General features: G+C 53.6%; 1 protein-coding gene across 2 annotated transcripts in view; it reads left to right on the forward strand.

Moving 5' to 3' along the window:
- KIAA1671 (KIAA1671 ortholog) overlaps nucleotides 1-23,526 on the forward strand; it is a 185,251-nt gene that overhangs the window by 157,090 nt on the left and 4,635 nt on the right. For both annotated transcript variants that reach the window (XM_035017236.1, XM_035017237.1), the window contains 5 exons: nucleotides 11,986-12,104; nucleotides 15,037-15,292; nucleotides 18,127-18,301; nucleotides 20,190-20,317; nucleotides 21,833-21,966. In XM_035017236.1, the coding sequence (XP_034873127.1) occupies nucleotides 11,986-12,104; nucleotides 15,037-15,292; nucleotides 18,127-18,301; nucleotides 20,190-20,317; nucleotides 21,833-21,966 (812 nt within the window). The remainder of the gene's footprint in view (nucleotides 1-11,985; nucleotides 12,105-15,036; nucleotides 15,293-18,126; nucleotides 18,302-20,189; nucleotides 20,318-21,832; nucleotides 21,967-23,526) is intronic.

Consider the following 23,526-nt stretch of genomic DNA (forward strand, 5'->3'; position numbering starts at 1 on the left):
TGCCCTGATGGAAAGGCCACTGTGTTTTTGCTGTTACCAAAAACAGCGCTGCTGTGAACATCCCTGGGGGTGTGAGTGTGTGTGTGTGTGTATTTGTATGTTTGTGTGTAGTTGTGTATTTGTGTGGGCATGTATTTGAATGTGTTTTAGCGTGGTCTGTGTTTTCTGTGTACGTGTGTGTGTTGTGCATATACCTGTGTGTGTTTTTGTGTATATGCATCTGCGTATGTATGTGTGTATATGTTTTGTGTTTTTGCGCTTGTGTGTATGTGTGTCTTGTGCACATCTGTGTATATGTATTTGTGTATATATTTGCACGTGCGTATATTTCTGCGTATGTGTATGAGTTTGTGTGTGCGCATGCATAGCTCTTGGGCGGGTCACCAGGGGTGACCCTGGGGCAATGCTGGGACATCAGAATGTGCTCACCAGCACACGTCCTGGAGGAGACGGTGGCTGTGTGCTGCCGGGGAGCCATGCTGGAAGGTTCGGGCCCCTAAGGTGGGGGAGATACATGCCCAGCCTCCCACCTGTTCGTCAGGCTCACACTTACGTGTCAGGGCTACAATTCTGTCACCCGACAAGTCGCGCTCCAGCCTGAAATAAACATGACAGGGACGTTTCGACGTGTGATGTTTCGAAAAAAAAAAAAAAAGATGTCAAATTTGGCTTAGGTTGTTTTAAGAATCCCTCTGAAAGGAGCCAAATCAGGATGGGCGGGAAGCCAGTCCATGGGGATGAAATGCTAGGAAGCCTAAGAGAACTATATATTTATATAGAACTGTACATGGTTAACGTTTATTTTTTTAAAGAGGCGCCTGGGTGGCTCAGTCGTTAAGCATCTGCCTTCGGCTCAGGTCATGATTCCAGGTCCTGGGATCGAGCCCCGCATCGGGCTCCCTGCTCCGCGGGAGGCCTGCTTCTCCCTCTCCCACTCCCCTCCCCCTGCTTGTGTTCCAGCTCTCATTGTCTCTCTCTCCATCAAATAAATAAATAAATAAATAAATAAATAAATAAATAAATAAATCTTTAAAAAAAATCACTAACCACAAATGTGACAAAATACAAAAAGAGGTAGAATAAAAAAATAGGTCTCCTTCTCTCCCCTTCCCCCACGCCCCAGTTCCCCTTCCAGAGACAAGTGTTATTATAGTTTTCCTGTGTCCTTCTCCAGTAGTCCATACATTTTCAAATATTCACATATATTGGTATTTTTATATATATAGGAATATATTTTTTTCCTCACAAGTGGCAGCCCGCTCCACCTGCTTTCTTCACGTGCCCGTGTAACAGCAAGGAGGGCGTTTCAGATCAGTGCGTCTATATCTATCTGCCTTATCTCTTCGAACAGTTATTTTTAACAATTAAGTAGCATTCCATGTTATGGCTGTTCTTTCATTTGAGTTAAACACATTTTTTAAAAAGATTTATTTGTTTATTTGAGAGGGAGAGGGAGAGACAGTCTTTTTTTTTTTTTTTTTTTTTTTTTGGGAGAGACAGTCTTAAGCAGACTCTGTGCTGAGCGCAGAGCCAGATGCGGGGCTCGATCTCACGACCCTGAGATCACGACCTGGGCCGAATGAAACCAAGAGTCAAACGCTTAACCAACTGTGCCACCCAGGTGCCCCTGGGTTAAACACATTTTTAAAAACCCCAAATTCTCTTTTCCCTGGGCCCATCTTAACCTTAGAACTGTACACCTTTTATTCATAGAAGCTTGGGCTTAAAAGGGAAACTGAATTTGTTTCCATGCAAAGAGTATCTCAGTACTTCCAGAATGTTCTATGCTCCTCTCCCCGCCCCGCCCCGCAGGAAGGTTCCTGATTATTTGGGGGATTGTCCTCCTTCCCTGGATCAATCTTTCCTATTTTGCACCTTAAAAAAAAAGAATCCACTTTCACCATTTGTCAGCACCCTGAACATGGTGTTTTAGAACAAAGGTTTGTGTCTAAAAGTAATAAAAATTAAAATTTAAGGGCATATATAAACTGACAGTCCTGTGATATGTCAAGAGAGTTTGAGTAAACAGTAATATCAGTCGTAGACATTAGGGAGGGGACGGGATCATTTGAGTTCACTGATTCATTCATCCATCCATCCATTATCACTTGCTTCTTGACCACTGCTGTCTCAGCTGGGCACTGGGGTTTGAGGGTGAACCAACCCCAGTGCCTGCCCTCAGGGAGCTCACAGTTTGGAGGAGACAGTCAAACAGTCAGCACAGCCAACCCATTAAGTTCTGTGATGGGATGAACACAGGGGGGCTCTGTGGGTCCCAAGGAGAGACAAAGCCCAGCTGCAGATGGAGGCAGTCAGGAGAGGCTTCCTGGAGGAGGTGATGCCTGAACTGTGTTTGAAGGACACTCTCTGAGCCAACCGGGGCTGGCACTGGCCAGTGGCTGACGGACTATACCACGAAGCCTCCCAGACAGGCATTTCAACAGGAGAACAAGCCATAACCTTGGTGTCTGACCACCTGGGTTCGAACTGGTCTTCTCCACTCACTCATGGGACCCTGGGCAAGTTGCTTCTCTCTGTGTCCCATCTTCTCGTCTGGAAAGCGGGGTACTGAATAGTACCTGCCTCTTAGGGTTGTAGGAAGGACAAAGCGTGGCAGCTGGCCAGGCAGTAAGGGCCATAGAAGTGTCTGGTGTTACTCTTCATCTGGGAAATGGGGCATTGATAGTATCTATTTTGGGCATTAAACTGGATGATCCACGTAAGAAATTGACTTGGTGCCAGGCACATAGTTGGTGCTCCTTAAGTGTTCGCGGTCATTAATTCTTACTTCTCTCTTGCCCACCTCTGACATCAGAGCAGGGTGCCCCTGGGCTTCTTGGGTCTGGGGGAACCTCGCCTCTGAGGCTGGCGAGAGCCTAGGCACCCCCAGCCCAGCTGTCATTTCTATGTATAGCCTCGGCGGCCGACGGGAGACTCAGGAAGCCCTTGCTCTGGAGTCCTGCGGGCATTCCCAGCCAAAACCAGACATGCCCATGCCTCCCGAGCACCAGCTGCAAATGTGTGTTCCTGTCACTTTGGGTGATGCGCTTGTCCCCTGGAGACAGTATGTCTCCGTCAGACCCATCATCTTGCAGCCTGCACACCCCGGTGGGTGGCTTGGCCCTGGAGGGCCATAGGTCTGCTGGGCAGAGCTGGGGTCCAGCTCCTCGCATTTCGTGGCAGAGAGGAGTGGCTGACTCGTGTCCAGGTCAAGGGAAAAACTCTGGGGTCTGGCTTAGGCAGCTTCAGCTCTCAGCTGAGGCGTGGGACTGTTGGGCCTCATGAGGGCCTAATTGCACATTGTTAGAATGTTTGTTAAAATGATGTGTCTTTTGGGGGAATCAAACCAGTGGACATCACCATCATCATCATCAAGCCAACCTGCAGCCATTCAGCACTTACCACATGCTGGGCCTGTGCAAGCTCTCGCCAGACATTTCCCAGAGTCCTCCCAACCCCCCAAGCATCCTCCCCATCCCCATCATATAGATGGGAAAGTCAAGATTCAGAGATGTTCGGTCACAGCTAGCAAAAGGCAGGGCTGGGTATGCCCCTCTCTGCCCAACCTTAGAACCTGTCCTGCCTCCCAGCTTGACAGAGCCTCGGTGGGGTAGGTTCATTTCGCATCTGCAACCTAAAAGTTTGTGGTTTCAGTTGCTAATCACCAGGGACTGTTCGCTTATCCATAGAGTGTTGATGACAACTGGTTTTATTCAAGCCCTCAAAGCATGAAGAGCATCATGTCCTTGTCATTTAGGTGGGCGAAACTGTTGGAGGTGTGACCCACTGGTTTCACGGGGAGTAACCGAACCCTCTCTGCTGGGAAGCAGTGGGCAGTTCACACAGGCGTGCTTGGTGGACACAGGACGCCAGCAAGTGGCAAAGGTTAGCCGCCAGGCTGCAAAGGGCCACTGAGACCTTCCATCCCTGGCCACCGACTCCCCGAGAGACGAGGCTGAGGCTCAGGGAAGGGAGGGACTTGCTCGAGGTGGTCAAGAGAGGCAAGCCACAGCCGAGACGAGGAGCTGGGCCCATGACCCTGGGTCAGGGGATGGAGTCCTGCAACAGGTGTGTGTCTGTGGGTGGCACCTAGAGCTGCAGTCCAGGCGGGACCCCCCTCCTCCACTTCTCGGTCACTCTTTCCGGTGTGTCTGTCTTGTCTTTGTTCTCACTGCTGCTCTCTCTGCGTCTGTTTGCCTGTCTGTCTGTCTGTCTGTCCTTTGCTCTCTCCACCCTCCCTTCTCCACCCCAAGCTTGCCACCCACCCCAGAGATGACCTCAAGACCTTCCTGCCCCCCTGAGTGAAGCCCGTGGCGTGTCCCGAGTGGACTGCAGCCACGTGACCGGCCCACACCCTGAGGCAGGCCCCGATCCAGGCCACCACACCTGGCCACAGCTGGCCATGGCTGCACTGTTGTTCTTGGGGCCCATTGAGAGGGGTCGGCACCTGGCATGGTACCGTCATACCGACTTCCCCTGGGGGCGCCACCCCCCGCCACTGGGCAGTGTGCCGTAGCCCGAGGTGGGACACCGTGTGAGGTTTTGCTGATAGCACTGGGTGCACTCTGAGGGCGCTGCCTGGCCCCGCCCCCCGTCCAGTTCCTTCTGGCCTGTCTGCCTTCCCTCTCCCATCTTTCCTCTCCTCTCCTTCCCTTCCCTCCTTCCCTCTCTCCTCCCGTTTGCTTTATTGAGCACTTACTAAGTGCCAGGCACTGCAAATAACACTGAATCCAAAGGTGAGAAAATGCAACTCGCCCGGTCGGGGAGATTTTTTTGTCCTGGGACAGACAGGCATCCCGCGAACCATACAAGTGATGGGACGCCCCAGCCAGGGTCAGGCCTCGCAGAGAGAGGACTCCAGCCGGGACTCGGGACTTGGGCTATAGGGGAGCCACCCCACGAGCTGACGCTTGGGGGCAGCACTTGGCCAGGCAGAGGGGTATCCTGGGCAGAGGGAAGAACGCAGGTGCAGGCCTGTGGGGTGAAGGGGTGTCATTGTGGCCGCAGGGGAGGGGCGGTGAGGGGGAGCAGATGCAGCGAGGAGAGCGGGCCCTGGACCTCGGGATTCAGAGCAGGCTGCGGTAAGATGGACAGTGCTCTTAAGAAAAGAGCCTGGACTGGGGCGCACAGAGTGGATGTGACAAACTGCGGGAGCCAGCCCATCCTTGGCCGGCCGCCTCCCCCTCCTCCTCCCCTTCCTGGGTCTGAGACCCCACGACGGGCGCCACTAGAGATGGACTGTGCGGTGGCTGGCACAGGACAGGGAGCTGTGACACCTGGATGCCAGGCCCGGCCAGGCACTTCCTCCCTGTCTCCAGGCCTTGGTTTTCTCATCTGTAAAATGACCATGGAGGACCTGACAAGCTCTCCATGTCAAGCCAGAGCCAGGAGACACAGCACGAGCTTTGGACGTCAGACTAACCCAGGTTCAAATCCCAGCTCCACCACACCTTGTAACTGCATGACCTTGGGCATGTCAGGTTGCCTCCCCGGGCCTCAGTCTCCTCCCCTGTAAAATGGGTCCGTGGCATTCCTCCTGAATAGGGTTGTTTGGGACCATCCGATGGCAAGATGAAGGGCACATTGCCAGCACCAGGAGTATCAGCCCTCGATATTACTGTTTCTTCTCAGCTGTTGTGCAAGACGGAGTTGAGCAGGAAAGAGGAAGCAGGGTGACACCTGCAGGCCCTCAGGGGCAGAGACCCAGCAGGTGTCACCCAGCCAGCCTCCTTGCACAGCTGGGAGTGTAGAGTTGCCGACTGGGGAGGGGATGCACATCTTGAATTGCTCAAAACTGCTCTGTCAGCGGAGCGCCGTCCTGACTCAGGGTTCTGTCCCAGGCGGATGTGTCAGACACCCCAGAATACCTACAGGTGCCATATTTTCTCTTTTCCCTGCCCCCTCCCTAACTGCATCGCCTTTTCTGGTTAAGAAGCTCACACCTACTCACTGCAAAAAGAAAAAAAAAAAGTTATTTCTGGAAACACTTTTCCTCCAACAAATATTCATTCAACAACTACCATAGGCCAGGCGCTGTTCTAAGTGCTGGCGTGCAGCACTGGATGGAATGGCCCCCGTTTTCATGCAGCTGGTACTCCAAAGGGTAGAGGTCAGGGACCAGCAAGCTGCCTGTGGGCCGCATCCAGCCAGCCACCTGTTTTGTCAATAAAGTCTTATTGGAACACAACCACACACACTCCCATATTGTCTGTAACTGGCAAGAGTTGAGTCATCGGGACAGAGACTCATTGGGCCCACAGAGCCCCCAAATATTTACTATCTGACCCTGTAGAGAAAAAGTTTGCTGGGTTCTGATACAGATTAACAAGTGAAGATTTCTGATTTGTTCTCCATTCATGGTGTGTACAATATGATCGTATTAGAGGTGTGATTTAATAAATTTTATTTGATTTTGATGGTACTGTCTGATTATAGTGGGATATAAAACTACAAGTTCAGATGCTACATAAGTCATCATCAGTAATTGCCTGTTACTCCCCATGGACAGTGCCACTGGTAATAGTTTGCTGGGGGGCCTTCCAGAGGTTTTCCTTCGCTTGTGCTCATTATCCATTTATGCATTTTTACAAAACTGGTCTCATAACACACGTACACACGTGCTGTCGCATTACCTTTTTTTCCCGCATTTGCTAGTATAAGATGGATATCTTTTTCTGATAGTAAATATTCTTTTGGCTGTGTTTATTGAGTTGTATGGATATATCGTATTGCATTTCACCGATCCCCATCTTACTGGACGTTTAGGTCATTTCCAAGATTTTGCAGTGATGTCCCCAGGATTTTGCAGTGATATTCCCGGTATTTTGCAATATTTGCTCCCCTGCAGGGAGCATCCGTGTTCTTAGATCTTGGCAGGCGTGTCTAATGATTTTCTTGAGATAAATTTCTGAAACCAGAATTGCTGAGTCGAGGGTTATGCATGTTTTAAGTTTCAGGATGCGTGTTACGGCGTGTTTAAACACAGCCCTTAAAGGCCTGTGTTAGCCTGGTCTCCCCGACACGGCTGTTACGAAGTTATCCATTGTGGGCTCTGGGCTGACGCAAGGTCGTCACCCACCAGAGGCTTGGGATTTGGTGAGCTACTGGTCTGAGCAAGTGGTTTTTAAACCTGCCAAGTTGTTGAAGTTTTTAAGAGCATTCTCATGTACATTTTCCCATTGTAATAGACACTTCCTCCTCAGAGCTTCTCAAAGCATCAGGAAAGGTAGAAGCAGGTGGATGTTGGGGGCTGGAAGGACCTCCAGGACAGGAACTCGGCGTCCCAGTGCTGCCTCTTCTTCACTGGGAGAACTAAGAGCCAGACAGCAATTCCTGTCTCTATGCCTCAGTTTCTCATATGAAAATGGTCAACTGAATCAACTCAAGAGTCCTTCTTGCTTTAAAGGACGCGATTTGATTATTCTCGTGTGACAAATGACAACTGCAGTGTGGGTGGGCATTGGGTGGATATCAATCATGGGTGCACATCACGAGAGCCTGGCTCATGTTCCAGACGGGGGACTCCCCGGGACACCTGTGTGCCTTAGATGGGTGCGTCTTCATCGTGAGTTTATCAGGTGTGTGTTCAGACGACCTGGTCGGTATCTACTTGCCTGCGGACAATGAGGGTTTTTGTAGCAGTAGCAGCTTCTGAGGCAAAACTGAATTGGAAGAATATCCTGCCTTTGAGCTAATTACAAATCTGACTTTTCTAGAAGAGTTTTGGGGCCCTTTGGTGGTTGATCTTCAGGCCTCCTAACCCTGGGAGCAAAGCTCAAGCCTCGCTTGTTTGAAGAGCTGCCAGGGTCTGCCAGAGGGAGGAGGCATGAATAATTTGCAGTGCACACAAGGTTACCAGGATACTCACCGGAGAAAGTGCTGATAAACGGTTTGCTTTCTTAAGCCTTATTTATAAGATGAATTCCCTTAGATCATCCTAATCCCTGAATTACTCCAAACTTAGGGGGTCTGTGTTAAAGAGTATGGCATTCAGCCAAATACTTAACATCTGCTTTGTCCAGACACGAAGGCACAGAGAGGTGAAGTCACTTGCCCAGCGTCACACAGCTACTGTGTAATGAATCCAGACATTCTGGATCCAGAAACAGTGCTCGTCCAAGGGAGACTGGAAAGAAACAGGTCAATTATAATTATTATATTGTGGGAAGCTGTACAGCAGTGCCGTCCTCCAGAACTTTTCTGCAGTGATGGGAATACTCTGGAGCTGTGCTGTTCACTGTGGTAGCCCCATGGGGCTATGGAGCCCTTGAAGTGGCTAGTGCCACTGAGGGACTGAATTCTTTGTATTTTTAAATTTGAACAGATTTAAATTAAATTTGAATAGCCACATGTGGCTAGCGGCTACCATCTTGAATAGCACGGATAGAGAGACTTGAGATCTAGGGGATGGTTCAGGGAGGGCTTCCTGGAAGAAGAGCCATCAAAGTTGAAATCTGAAGGATAGCCGGGAGGTAGCGGCTGCTTCAGCAGGTCTGGAGGTGAGAGAGAGTGAGTGGCCTGGGGCACATGAGGGTGGCACAGCTAGTGGAAGGGCCTGGAAGGGGCAGGGGATGGGGCGGAGCGGGGGGAAGAGCCCCATTGATGAAGGTCCCACAAGCCATTTTTAAGGTGCTTGGACTTCACCCTGAGGGATATGGGCTATTAAAGGGCTTTGGCAGGGACCCTGCAGGCCCAGATTTTGGTTTTGGGAAGTGTCATGGGAGGAACCGAAAGTGAGGGAGGCAGGGAGACCCTGGAGCTGGCCGAGGCTGGACAGAAAGTTCCGGAAGGAGACTTTGAAGGACTGGGGGAGTGAGGGAGAGAGGAGTCAGGGGTGCTACCCTTGGGAATCTGAAGTGTGGCATTAGGTGGTGGAGGCAGAAGGCATGCAACCCTGCCCGTGGGGGTCCCACACCCCTGTGCGCGAATCCTAAACCTCTGCAGGAGGGCCCACAGACAGGGATGGATGGAAACCCACCTGTGGTTGCTGAACACCATTAATGTCCGGCTCCCACCTCCCTTGCCTCCAGGCCATCCGAAGGAGGCCAGAAAGCAACTTGCCTGCCTCCCGCCCTGAGTCGTCCACCCTCAGCATCCTACCCACCTTGCCATTCCGATTTCCAGAGGCCCCACCTGGACCTCCCTTCCTCCATCCCTGAGTACTGAAAGATTCCCCCGTCCCCCGGTGGGGAGAGGACTATGAAAATGGTTCTGATTGGGGTGCCTGGGTGGCTCAGATGGTTAAGCGTCTGCCTTCGGCTCAGGTCATGATCTCAGGGTCCTGGGATCGAGCCCCGCATCGGGCTCCCTGCTCAGCGGAGAGTCTGCTTCTCCTTCTCCCTCTACTTGTGCTCTGTCTGTCTGTCTGTCTGTCTCTCTCAAAATGAATAAATAAAATCTTTTTTACATCTTTAAAAAAAAAAAGAAAAGAAAATGGTTCTGATACCTGGCTCCTGGCTCCTAAGCCGAATGATTTCCAGAGACCTCTTTGAAGACACACAACAACCCTTGCTTTTCTAATAGAGTGACGCTTGAATGCCAGGCCACACAGCAGGAGCAGAGCAGAGACAACAAGGACTCCCCTTCCCCTGAGCCGTGACCCAGAGCTGTCAACCCCGTGCCTCCTGCTGATCTTAGCATGGGGTTGGCGGGGGGCGGGACACACCCAAGCCCCCTGCAGAAGCTCAGGGCAGCAATGCCAAGCCCACCAGAAGGAATCCCTGAGTCCCCACCCTCTGGCTTCTGAATCTGACCCATGTAGGGGATTAAGTTAGGGAATGCCCGATTCTGTGACATCTTTGAAAAACAGTATTTTAACTGGGAGCATGCGCAGATGACCACTTCCCTTCCTGGGTGCCAGGGAGAATTCTGTTCAGGGTGCGGGTGTCTGAGACTGTCAGGTGATCTTTCAAGGCAAAAACCTCCCGAGTTTCCCCGAGTGGAGACTGACTTCATCCCTAAAGCGTGCATACACCCCCCCCACACACACACACATACACTGCCCATGGGCTTGGCGATTGGGCAGCCTGTCCCAAGGCCCCCTCGCTCATCAGGAGCCAAAGCCTTAAAAATAGGCCACCCCTTGACCTGGTGATTCTGTACTTAGGAATCTCTCTTGTGGGGAATAATCACAGAGATGTGTCACTTGAGCCTCAAGGATGTTCGTCACATTGTTTAGAATAGGGAAAAATATTTAGCAACCTAAATGCCCAGCGCTTGGGGATTGGTCCCATGAATGGCGCTGAGTCCATCCAGTAGGATCTTCTTCAGCCATTTAAAGGTGAGGATCTGGATGAAGTGACACAGGGGAAATTCCGGGCAGGACTGTGCCAGAGTATTGTCCATGGGTGATGGGTATTTTTAAAGCGTTTCTCTTTGTGCGTTTCTCGAATTTCTAAATGTTTTACAACAAACACATATTCTTTTGGTGACTAGAGAAAGTGTTCTGTGGGCAGTGAGTGGTGTTGGGTTGTTTGGACATTAAGCTGTTATTGGGGTCCTCGAGTGTGGCTGTTTATCAGAGGTGGCTGAGGGCTTAATTCTGAATTCCTGTCCTTGCACACACCCCTCCCACAGCACCCCCTTGAGCATCCCGGGGTACACAAGTATCCCCAAATGGTTCATTCCCCTGGACCACACAGGCTTGTTCCGCCAAAAACGGTTTTGTAGAAGCTGCGAAAAGGCGTGGAGTGTGAGCAAAGATGATAGAACATCCCGACCTCGTGCTAACTTACAGACTCTGAGGGGCTTCGTCTGTGCCGTGACCCCCCCCCCCCCCCCCCCCCCGCCTGCCACCAAGCCCAGTTCCCTGGTGCCTGGCACATAGTAAGCGCTCAGTAAATTTCTATGGAGTAAATAACTTCGATGTTGAACTTTACCTGGTACAACAGTGAGTCCAGGGTAGGCAGGAAGAGCTCAGCAGGGGGAGAGATCACTGGGTTGTAATGGTTTTGACCTACAGGATGGGTAAAGAAGAGGGAGGGGCGCAACAAACCCGCAGAGGCTGGGATGTGTGAGGAGGTCAGGGAGGGTGGGAGGAAGGGTTTGTTTGGGGTGGGGTGGGAGATGGGACTGGAGAGGAAATTTGGGGCTCAACTACAGGGCTATTGGATTTCCGCTGGAGGACAATAGGGAGCCATTGAAGGTTGTTGAGCAGGGAATGGGCTTTTAATTCGCTGAAAGTGAACAAGGTAGGGAAGCCAGCAGTTCAGACATTTAATGGAGCTCCGTGGCTGCCCACGCTGTGCCAGCACTCCTTCCAATGCCCTGGGCAAGGGCACAGGCAGCAACTGAGCAGGCAGTGATAGCCGAGGGACCCCAGGTTGCCTGGGGTGCAGTGGTTACCGGTTTGGACGTGGACCCAAGCCTCCTGTCCGGGTTTGAGGTCTGCTTCGCCATGCACTGGCTGTTTGGTTTGGGACATGTCTCTTCACCAGTCTGAGTCTCAGTGTTCTCATCTGGAAAATGGGATTGTAATAAGGATGGCCATGGAACTTCAGTTCAGTGAGGTGGTGTGCAAACAGCTTGGTCAAAGCTGCGCACAGTTAAATGCTCCGCAGGTGCTGTGTTGGAAGCGTGGTGGTGGTGGGAACCCGGGGGCGGGGGACAGCTGAGGGAGTGCCCTAACCAGGTGGACAAGTCCTGGGAGACCCAAGATGGAGAGAAGATGGTCCTGCATGTGGTGCTAGGCGGACAGAGGGGCACTGAGGTTGGGCAGCATGGTGCCCAGCAGGACCCTGCATGGGTGACGCCTTCATCCCAGCTTGTTTGCCTTTAACACCGACCGTCCTGCCTCCTGTGGTGTCTTGGGCACATTGGGACAGTTGGTCACCCTAATGCCCACCCCAGACGTCTGCACCGGCCTCTAAGCACAGTAGAGAGCTGGGGCGGGTTTGAGCCGGGGGCAATGCCGTGTGATCTGTGTCAGCCGGGGGACCAGGTTCTGAGCATTGACGGAAATCTCTCCCCTCTGGCTTGTCTCTGCAGGACCAGCTAAAGCAGTGTTTCTCCAGGCGGCCCCCCGAGGCCAAGGACACCGACACCCTCGTGCAGGAAGCCGACAGCCAGTATGGGACATGGACAGACCAGCGCCAGAGCGGGGAGAGGTAGGGCCTGCGGGGCTCCTGGCTGCAGGGTGGTGTGTCTGGATGGAAGGCAGCATGGCCCACGTGCCCCCTCATTTCTATATTCCTCGAACCTGTGTTGTCTGTAGGTAGCAGCGTAATCCATTCTTGTCCGAAAAAAAATTTAGAAAGTACAAAAAAATTATTTTAAAAGGATATACGAAATGTCCAGAATAGGTAAATCCATAGAGACAGAGAGTAGATTAGGTGCCAGGGGCTGGGGGTGGGTTAAGTGCCAGGCTTCCTTTTGGGAAGATGTCCTAGAACTGTATTGTGGTCGTGCCTACACCACACGGTCAGCATGCTCAACGTCACTGACAGTCACCTTGACGTTATGTGTATTTGGCCACGATGAAAGGAAGTACAAAGAAAATGAAAACACCTGTAACCCCAGCACACGGGTCATTAATGAAGGCACTGATGCTTCTTGCTAGACGTCTGTCTAGACTTTTTTTTTTCAGTAAGTCCGTGTGTGTTTACAAACAGAGGAGCATGCCCCACATGTTGCTTCATAAGCTGTCTTGCATTTAACATCGCCCCAGTTGATGGCCTGTAGGGCCCTCAGATGTCTGCCTGATACAGGAGGCAGGCAGCCCCGAATCCCGGCTCCACCCCAGCTGCCGATGGGACTCTGGGTAACTGAGTTATATGCCTTCCGGAGTTGACATTCCTCCCCTGTAGGAAGGGAATGATGCTTATAAAAACAGCCGGGCTTTATTGAGCGTACGTGCCGAGCACTGTTGTAAGCACGTAAATGTGTTAACGTCTAATCCTGTTGCCCCATCCTGCAGAGGTGAAGGCTGAGGCACCCCATCACACGGGGCTGTTGGCAGGGGAACCTGTGGGCAATTAGCATATTTCCTGGCACGTAGTAGGAGCACCTGCTCATAGCCCCGTTCATTATTTTAAAAGTACAATTTTTCTTCTCCCCCTGGGGCGGGATCGAGCACAGGAGTGGCTTCGTGGACACATGGGGTGGACAGTGCCGTGTTCTCAGCTCACGTCTTCCCTAGCCCAGGGCCCTGGGATCGCGTGGTCACGCCACCACGGTCAGGGTTGCGTGGTCTTTTGAAGTCAGAGAGACCTGGGTTGCCTCCGGCATGGCCCTGTGCTGGCCGTGTCTCTGTGTGACTCGATTTCCTCGCCTGTGGTTGGTATGCCCAGGGATCGGGCAGACTCAACCCCAGGTCCCCCACCTGCTTCCCCTGCGCTTCCAGCCGGGAGTGGTCGTCACAAGCCTCTACTGGGTTATGTCCCACAGCCGACGATGTGAAAGTCGGATGGAGGTGGATGGAATTGAAAATGGGTATGAAGAAGACAAAAGGAAGCAAAGGTGATACCCGTGTAGTACCTGTGAAAGCCTTTTCTCGCCGAACCCGTGACATGGGTGCCGTTAATGAGCGTCCTTAAATATCACTAGACTTCACTTAGATTTCCTGCAAGAGCCCTCTGGACTCTGAGTCCGGAAGCCTGCGTCTCGGTTTTGCCCCGCTCCTGAGCCTCCGTTCCCCGCAGCTGGCCTCTGGGACCTGGGGCCGCTCCTGTGGGTGGGCGCCCCCTTTTGTTCCCCGGAGGTACTGCAGCGCCCCCTCCCTGGCCCGTCCCATCCCGCAGTCGCGCGTCCCCAGCCCTGGTCAGCAGCGCCATCTGCTGCCTCCTCGGTGGTATTTCCCTCTTGTCTGGCGAAGGTGGGGGGTTTGCTTCAGTCCCACCCCGCACCCCCACATCCTGCCTGTTCCGAGTAATAAAATCATCCCAGGGCGGACAGAGTTTGGATGTGCTCCCGCCGTGAAGCACCAGGATAGGTTCTGGGCAGGGGTGCGGCCCTGCTTCCAGGGCAGACCCTCCTCTCAGGAGGTGGTGTCCCGTGCCCGGCTGCCCTTCCTCAGGGTTGGCTCTCCCATGCTCTTGACTTTGGTGTCTTTTTAATGGGGAGTGCTTTTTAGCATAATGACTTAACTTATTTTTACATTTCTGTCTTATGTGGTTCCAGTTATCCGAGCCGTACTTAAATACATTACCATGGGAAGAAATCCCAGAAGTTGGAGAGGGTCAAGGGCATGGATTCCGGAGTGAGTTCTGCCCCTTTGGGCAAAGCCACTTCACATCTCTGTGCCTTGGTTTCCTCGTCTTTAGCGAGGTTAATATTTAACTTCCCGGGGCTAATCCTACCTGATAGCATTGTGGCGGCCTCGCAGGATTGGGGAGAGGATTCAGTGATTCAGTGGGTAGCAGGGCCTGGCACATAGTAAGTGCTTAGTAACTCTTGACTGAATGCATGCATGAATGAATGGAACCATGCAGAAAATTCCCCTGCTTCCTGCTCTACCAGAAGGGACTGGTGATTTTTTGATCGACGTCAGCGCTGTCCAACAGAAATACAACTCGAGCCACAAACACGAGGTGTGGGTCATTTAAGATGTCCCAGGAGCCACCTCAAAAGAGTAAAAAAGAAACATCTTAACAATTTAATTTAAATAACAATATTTTAGTGAATCCAGATCCGAAATATTATCAGTTCAACATGCATCAGTATTTTATATTCTCTTTCTCTCTCTTTTTTTTTTTCCAAAGTGGTGGGAATCCAGTGTGCACTCTATACTCTGGGCTCACACTCGCCACATGGCGAGGGCCCAGTCGCCACGTGTGCCCAGTGTCTCCCGCCCTCCTGCCCAGGGCAGGGTTGGAGGGTCTGGAATGGGACCGGACCAGCCCCTCCCATTCCATCCCTGTCCAGGTGTTCTGGAGGCACCACGAACAGCGCCAGGCTTGCCCAGAAAGGACATAGCCTACGGGGATGTCCTGTGTCTTAGAAAGCACAGCCTGAACCTGCTTTCTGCACCTCCTCTGCTGGAAATTCAGTTCTGTCCAACCACCTGCACAAATGAGGTCTCCCTTCCTTCCTTTCTCATAGTCTGGCCCCCGAGTCCCCGTCCCCGGACAGCAGTGCCGTGTCGGCCCGGAAGCAGCTCCCCAGCAGCCGCTTGTCCTCCCTGTCCTCCCAAACGGAGGCCACCTCGGCCGGGGACCAGCACAGCTGCTCCAGAGACCAGCGGAGCACCAGCGTGGACCAATCCAGTACCGATTTGGAATCCACGGATGGGATGGAGGGGCTGCCTCCGCCAGACCCCTGCCCCGTGAAGAGGGTGGACGACTTCTCCTTCATTGATGTAAGTCTGTAACTGGGAGCGTGTGTTGGAAAGAGTCCTTTCTTCTTAAAGGGATGCTCTGGCATCTCCCAGTGGGTGGCCCCTCTCAGGGGCAGAATCTGTGTGCCAGGGACCCCTGTGGTGGGTGTAGAGGGAACAGTCTTTGCGATGGGACTGATGTCTGTGTGTAGCTTGCACCTGCCACACACCAGCTGTGTGTCTTGGGGCATACGTCTTCACCTCTCTGAGCCTTGGCTTCCTCACCCACTGATAACCGGCATAGTGGGCTCCACGACCTCAAATATAATCACATGGGTTCAAATTAAACCTGATCCTAGCCCCCACGTGTTTGGTAAGCAGGAAGTCTGGCGCCTCATCTCCGGGGGCTTGGAGACAGTTGGGGGGTGAGCTGCCTGAGGTTTGCAATTCCAGGTGTGCAGAGTCTGGAGTTTTGCTCAGACCCATTCTGCTGGGTGTTCTCACCAAGGCCTTGCTCGGTGGGACGTGTCTCTGATGCCTGCAGATCCAAGTCTCTCTGTAAATGGGTAGTGGCAGCTCCGGGAAGGGGGACCCTTCAGGCATAGATAGCCCTCATGTGGGTCCCCGGGGGCAGCCCCTAGAACTCAGCTCTTCTAGGTCCCAAGCAGAACCAGCCTCCCGGATGCCAGCCGCCCAGGCCCAACGGCATCCCGCTGTAGCCCCTTCCAGACCAGTACCTGTCCTCTTTACTCCCACAGGAGCCCCACCTGCAGGGGGCAGGCACAGTTTCCTTTTCAATCCTCAAAGTCCCATTATTCTCCTCCCCTGACAGTAGGGCTACCCACCCCCCAGCCCACCCTCCTGTGGATGCATCATCTAAATGGTGCAAAACCTAAAAGCAACCCAGTCTCCTGGCAGTAAAGCCTCATGCCCACACCCTTAGGGATGGCTACCCAGATTCCCCCCCGGAGAAGGAACCCCCAGTGCTTTGGGAGAAGGGGCTTCCTCTGGATCCTCAAAGGGAATTCCCCCTTCTAACTACAGTCAGAGTCTCTTGCTGGCACCTCTGAATTAAGGGCAGAGATGGGGAAAGACACAAGTTTGGTCTCCCTTGGGCCACCCCATTATATAAACATGCACATGGTGTGGGTTGGAAGGATTCAGTTAGGTGATGTGTTCAGGTATTCATTCAACAAACATGTACCAAGGTCAAGCTGTGTGCCAGGCGTGGCTGTAGCTTACGTGCTTATAGGATGTCCCTGGGCCATGGCACAATCCGCTGGACTTACCTTCTAGAACACTAAGCCGTTCTTTCTCAGGGTCCATTATAAATACCAACAGTGGTGTCAACAGCCACCAGTCCCCGAGTGGTGAGACTGCTCATAGGCCAGTAGCCCCAAAAGGAAAAAATTCCTGCCCCATCCTGCAGATGGGAGAACCAACGTGGCCATTGGGTGACTCAAATGCGAGTGTCCCCGATCCCAGGTCTGGCTGCTTATTTATCACGTACTGAAGTCTACGGGCACTGCCCACCACAACTGGCGGCTCCTGTGGGGGCCGTTTGGAGGCTGAAAGGGAAGCTGAGGCACCAAGGCATCCGGGCCCTGCCCCAGCCTGTGGCCGAGGGGTAACCCCGGGGAAACACACCCAGCTGCCCTGCAAGCCAGCTCCTTCCTGGGACAGTTCCCTCCCCCCTTTCTCTGAGTCTGAAAAACTGGATCTGAGAAGCGATCCCCCAGTTTGGGACTTCCGTCCCTCCCCCCCTCCCCCCGCCAGCCCCATCAGCTCCCCCCACTGGCCGCCATTGTGACCACCTTGAGAAGAAGCTGCACAAACATCAGCTCCCTCCTCCCGCCCCCAGTGTGTCGTCTGCCACTTACCAACCGGTGGGAAATGATTCACCGAAATTAGCCCGTCATCGCTCCTTGAAAAGGCCTTGGCTGATGGAGCTTCTCCAAAGCAGACCCGAGAGGGAGGACCCCACATTTCAGGCGAGCACGGGAGATGGCCGGTAACAGCTGCTGCCTGTGTCAGCCTTGGTCAGACACTGTCTCAAACCAGGACTTGCCCCGCCTGGACTCACTGAATTCTCTCGACCACCGTGGGCGGCAGGTACTCCTGTGATCCCCTTTTCTACAAAGAGGGGCACCTCAGGGAGGTGAAGTCCGCGGCTCATGCAGCTAGGATTTGAACCGAGTGGGATTTGAACACAGAGCTCTGAGTTCTTCGCCTCCATTCCCCCAGGCGATCGCTGGGCCAGGGGCTGCCCCACCTCCTGGCTGGGCGCCCCTGGCTGGTGTGCCCCCCCGACACCTTTCGTCACTCAGTCCCGGACTGTCCACCTGCCTCTGCTCAGAGTGTGATGCTTGTAGGCAAAGGCTTGGTGCAAGTGCGTTGCTCTGCACCCTCTACCTGCCCCCCTCAAAGGAGGTTGTGGGTGGAGGGGGGACCGCACCGAGGATGCCTCAGCTCCTGGGCCCCGTGTGAATAGGGTTCCCACGAGGATTTAGTTAGATGATGTATCCAGTTATTCATTCAGCAAGCAAACAAACACTGATTGGGCCCCTGCTGTATACCGAGCAGGGGTTCCAGCTTCCATGCTCCTATGTCACCAGGAGGGAAAAGGCATTTTCATTCATGTCCACTCTGGGGCTGTGCCAGGGCCTTCAAGGCTCATGTGATCATTGTAACCAGCCTACATGGTGTGTTTCGCGGAGTAATTGGGGCTTACAGTGTTGCAGTGGCCATAAAAATGTGAACATGTTGGCCCACGTACCACCCACAGCATCTCGTGCGTCAGGGAAGCTCCCATGGGCGGCGTCCTCAACTAATGGTTCCCTTTGCTTTCTCCCTCTTCCTGCCTGCCCCTCCCAAAGCAAACCTCAGTCCTCGACTCAAGTGCCCTCAAGACCCGGGTGCAGCTCAGCAAGAGAAGCCGCCGCCGGGCTCCCATCTCCCACTCCCTCCGGCGCAGCCGAGTCAGTGAGTCGGAGAGCAGGTCTCCTTTGGAGGAGGAGGCTGACAACGTGTGGATGTTCAAGGACTCAACAGGTACTCCGTGTCCTCCCTTCTCCACAGATGCCACACTGAACAGCAGGACGGATTTAGGTTAGACACCAAGAAGAACTTCCTGACTTTGTAGGCTGTAGGATGTTAGAACACAGTTACATAGGAACTTGTGCTCTCTTATTGTACAGACCTTATTAGAAATTAGGTGAAAAAGGTTTTTTTCAGGATGATATATTCACTGGGGCTCCACGGGTTTTGAAGGACAGAGATACAACTTAATAGGTTTTTGCTGTTTCTGCCTTTATCCTTACTAAAGTCACTGATATTTTCTTGAGGTTTGTTTGCAGGTCTTTGCCCAGACTCTCGAGTTGAAAGATCAGTTCTATTTATCATCAGTCTTTGTTTCCAATGAATTATTTTAAGGCTACTCATTTTCCTCTAAGGACTTTTTTGGCTGAGTCCTATGTCAAAACCTGAACTGAATCTCAAAGAGCCAAGAGGCATCAGCCAGGGAAGGGTATTCCATACAGAACACTGGGCTCAAAGGGGCAGGGGTGCGGGAAGCCCATCTCTGTGTGCAGCAGAGGTCTCTCTAAGCAGTTCAGGGCCGCTCACGCCGGGAATAGCAGGGGTCGTGCCGGAAAGGTGGGCAGAGGCCTGCTCTTGGACAGTCGTGATTCCTTGCTAAGGAGTTCGACTTTGTCTGTGGATGGGGAGCCATGGAGGAGTGTTAAGAAGCAAAATCTCCTCTTGGAAACCGTAGCAGGTGACCTCCCGGCTCTGCACATATGCTGTGGTGTGTCCCCCAAACACTTGCAGGGCCTTTGTTCACATGGGGTTTGTCCTCTCCTACCTCATGTTTATTATTCCCTCTCCTACCTCATGTTTATTATTATTATTATTAGTTTAAAGATTTTACTTATTTACTCGCGATAGAGCGAGAGAGAGCATGCACAGAGGGAGAGGGAGAGGCAGACACCCCGCTGAGCAGGAGCCCAATGCGGGGCTCCATCCCAGGACCCTGGGATCATGATCTGAGCCAAAGGCAGCCGCTTAACTGACTGAGCCACCCAGGCACCCCCCCTCATGTTTATTATTAAAGGAAATGTTTAAATGCCTTGATTGAGATCTCTGCACACTTTCTGGGTTTTCTGAGCCAAATTCCACCGAGCTGCCTGGAGCAAATAAAAACCAACATGGGGACAGAGTCACACCAGTACCCCTAGCTGGAACATGGCAGCAGCAGTCTGGTTCCCAGCAGCCTCAAGGAACCGGCCTGGGGCTGGGGGAGGCCTGGGGGTATGCTTTCTGAACACACCCCAGTTCCCTGCATGGCCTAGGGGCTCCAGGGGAGCAGGCCTTGCCTGGTTCCTCCTCGTCCATCCCCACCTCCTCCCCGCACTCCTCACTGCGCCCAAGCCCGGGCCAGGGCCTCCGGGAGGCTGAAACTCCTCACCCCTCACTCCCGGAGGAGTGGGGACAAACGGTCCATGTCGCCAAAGTCTCTCCTATGAGGCTGGAACATGGCAATGGAGTGAAGTCCCAGCAGTGGGGACTCTTGCGAAGGGAAGTGGCTTCTGGTCAGGCCTTCCACGAGACACATGAAGCCCTCCACGCCCTCTTCTGAGACCACCAGCCCCGTGCATTGCTGGCTGAAGGCGTTTCCGTCTCCTTGCCTCTCTGCCAGACTTCCTTCTCTTTCCCTGACTGGGAAGGAGCCAGGAGCCAGGAGGGGGGTCTGTCTGTGCCTTCTCCCAGGAGAACATCCGTCATACCGCATTGTCAGCCATGAGGAACCTGAGTTTGTCCTCATCCGTAAAATGGGCCAGTGATGACTTCCGGGCTGGGCTGGTGCGAGGACTGCATGAGGGACTTTGTGCAGAGGATCCGGTGGCTGCCAGTGACGTCAGTGCTCTTTTCTTTGCGACAGAAGAGAAATCTCCCAGGAGGGAAGAGTCCGATGAGGAGGAGGAGAAGCTCTCCAGGGCTGAGAGGACCCCCACCAGCCATCCGCAGAGGATGCCTGTGTTTCCAGGCATGGACCCGGCAGTGCTAAAGGTAACAAGCTTCACACCCAGAGCTACCCTTGACCTCAGCAGCGAGGAGAACAGGCCCCATGTGTCCTTCCCTCCCTCCCTTCCCCCTTCCCCCTTCCCTCTTCCCTCTTCCTTCCTTCCTTCCTTCCCTCCCTCTCTCCTTCCTCCCTTCCTCCCTTCCTCCCTCCCTCCCTCCCTCCCTTCCTCCCTTCCTTCCTACCTTCCCTCCCTCCCTCCTCCCCTCCAATTTTGAAACAGTTCAACTCACAAGAAGTTGCAGAAATAGTGCCGGGGGTGGGCATGCGTGCCTCACCCAGCCTCCCCCAGTAGTAGCCCACATGGCCACAGTACCTGCCATTTTTTGCAAGAGTAAAAAGTCCGTGAACAGCGCACGCACGCCTGTCCTTGTGGCTGATTTATAAACCTGCCAGATGGGACCGTGTGGCGGCCGCTGCCCTAGGCCAGGGGTTTCCTGCCTTTCGTTTCCAGCGTCGGAACAGATGCCCTGTCACAGGGCAGCCCAGCACAGCAGGCTGCAAAGGCGTGGGCTCCAGGCGGGTGCCCCGCGGAACTCCCGAGGCCGATGCTTGGGTCCCTGGACGCCGCTCGGGTCCCCCGCACGCTGTCGAGACGAGGCTCCTGCGACTCGTTTGCTACAGTTAGCGTGAGCTCCTTGAACCTGACAGTCAGCAACAGTTGGGGGAGGCTACTGGGCTCATTCTGGAAGGAGCCCTGGGGTTGGGGTTAGGGTTGGGCAGACCCGGGGCGAATCCCAGGTCTTGAAAACTGTGTGCCTCTAGGCACACTGCTTGATCTTTGACCTTGAGGCTACTCCGCTGTAAAATGGGGAGAGCCAGCCTCTACTTCCGGCTGACGTGTGTCACATACGTTAGGCCTGGTCGCCAAACGGCGGGTGCTCGGCGCAGAGAGGTGTCAGGCGGACGATGGTGATGGGGGCCGCCCAGCGTTGCCTCGGAGACACCTGTCACCTACTACCAGCACGCCCCCGGGCCCCCAGGGGAGCTCTGTGAACATCATACTGTCATCCCATTCCCGACCACAGCCCCCCCCAAAATGGGGGACATCAGCCCTGCCTTTTTCCTGTGGGAGCATGATAGTCAAAATCTCATCTTATCCATGTGGACACAGGACCAAGAAGCTTCGCAGAACTGAGTGTCATCTGCAAGATGGGGCCATTACCTCCATGCCGGGGTTCTTGGGAAGTGACAGGAGACAGAACATCCCGTCCCAAGGTGGTGGCTTTTCCATCAAAGAGGAGAGGACACGATTGTGTGGGGTTTCGGTGCTGGTTCTTTGATCCTAGTGGCCAAGGGTAGCTGCGTAGACTGCTTGCCTGGCCTCCGATTTCTCTTAGCCTCCAAGGTCAGGTGGCCTCTCCCCCGCCCCTGTGTTTCCTGCCTGGGTCCGCTCAGTTGCTGGGGGGCCCTGTTGTTGCCAAACAGTGACGGTGCCATCAGATGGGAGCCTTCCGCAGACCAGAGGTGGTAACAGACTCGGCTCTCTCTTCTCTCCCCAGGCTCAGCTGCACAAGAGGCCAGAGGCCGACAGTCCCAGTGAGGCCCCAGGCTGGGCCCCCCAGCCCAAGACCCCCAAGTCCCCCTTCCAGCTGGGCAGTCGCGTGCTGCCCTCCAGCATGGAGAAGGACGACAGGTGAGGGGTCTTGGGGATGAGGCCTCCACCCTGGACTCAGGATGCAATTCTGGGGGTTGCTTATCTGGGTCTTAGAGCTGGATGCAAAGGCGAGTTGCAGCTGTGTGTTTCCCTCTAGCAGCAGAACTTTGTTCACGTGAACTCTCGGCAGCCTGCGCTGGGGTAGGGGGGAAGAGGACCAGGAATCAGGCCGACTGGCCTTACTCTTCCCCCACCCCCCTCCACGTCCCACATGGAAATCCAGGGCTGTGTTGTGGGACTACTGACCTAGTCTAGCCGAGCTGCTTGGCCTGGGGGCGGGGTGGGGGGTGTCACTCTGCCTCTCTGGGCCTCAGTCTCCTTATCTGCAAAATGGGTTGACTCATCATTCTAACCTTCCAGGGTGGTCATGAGGACAAAAGGAGAAAGTGTGTGCAGAGCCCTTTGCATTGGCATTGGCTTGCAGACGTGCTCGAGAAAGGACAGTGGGATTCTGGGGCTCCCGGGGCGCTCAGTCAGTTGAGCGTGCGATTCTTGATTTCAGCCCAAGTCATGATCTCAGGGTCTTGAGATCGAGCCCTGCATCGGGCTTTTCTTACCGCAAGTTAACACATAAAAGTGAGGGATTATTCACACTAAGTTGTAATGTTTTAAGTGCTGCAACAGAGCGGGGTTTGGCAAGCTGTAGCCCATGGGCCAAGTTCCGCCCACTGTCTGTGTAAATAAAGCTTTATTGGCACCCAGCCACACCCATTCCTCTCCGTATAGGGCTGCTCCCGTTAGGGCTGTGGGGTTGGCTAGTTGTAGCAGGCACCCCAGGACCCACAGAGTCAAAAAACTACTTCCTCTCTGGCTCTTTATCTGATCCCGGTGATAGAGGAAGGACTCGTAACCCAGACTTGAGGAAGGAAAGTGCAGGAAAAGGCTTCCAGGAGAAGGAGTTGCCTGAGCTGAGTCACGATAGACAAAAAGATGGCAACGTGAGGGGTTCCCCAGGCTTAAGTCACAGCACGTGCAAAGGCCCGGAGGCCTGACATCACAGGGGGTCTGTAGGCAGTGCCTATTAGCAGAGCACAGAGCGGGCTGTGGAAAGCAAAAGGACAAGAGGTTAAGAGAAACAAGGCCATAGTTGAGATGGTGCCTCTTGTGCTCTGGAGATACCAGAATTGCAGGGTGGCTCTGGAGTCAGCCGAGCACTCCAGTGTTTCTCCGGGGCTGGAGGAGCCCCCAGACCAGGGTCTCAGAGGAACCTCTCTGGAGGCCTGGTCTGGTGCCTCTTCCATCGGGTGAGGCTTGCTTGGGGCACCCCAGAGTCCTGTCTGCCCAGGGGACCTCTCCTTCCTTGCACACCCCCATCCCACCCCAGCTGGGTCAGCAAGTTCTCTGAGCCCTCTAGGGGTTGGGGTCAGGAACTTTCTCTGAGATCAACATAGGTTGGATCTTGTGAGTACTTGTGTATGATTATAAAGTAGTATATGCTCCAGTCCCATCCATGTTGATGCACATGGTGGGTATTCATCCTTTCTGATGGCTGAGTAATATTCCATTGTATATATGGACCACATCTTCTTTATCTATTCA

This window comes from Mirounga leonina, unplaced genomic scaffold, assembly GCF_011800145.1.
Source record: "Mirounga leonina isolate KUSES-001 unplaced genomic scaffold, KU_Mleo_1.0 Mir_171, whole genome shotgun sequence".
In the NCBI taxonomy this organism is placed as follows: Eukaryota; Metazoa; Chordata; class Mammalia; order Carnivora; family Phocidae; genus Mirounga; species Mirounga leonina.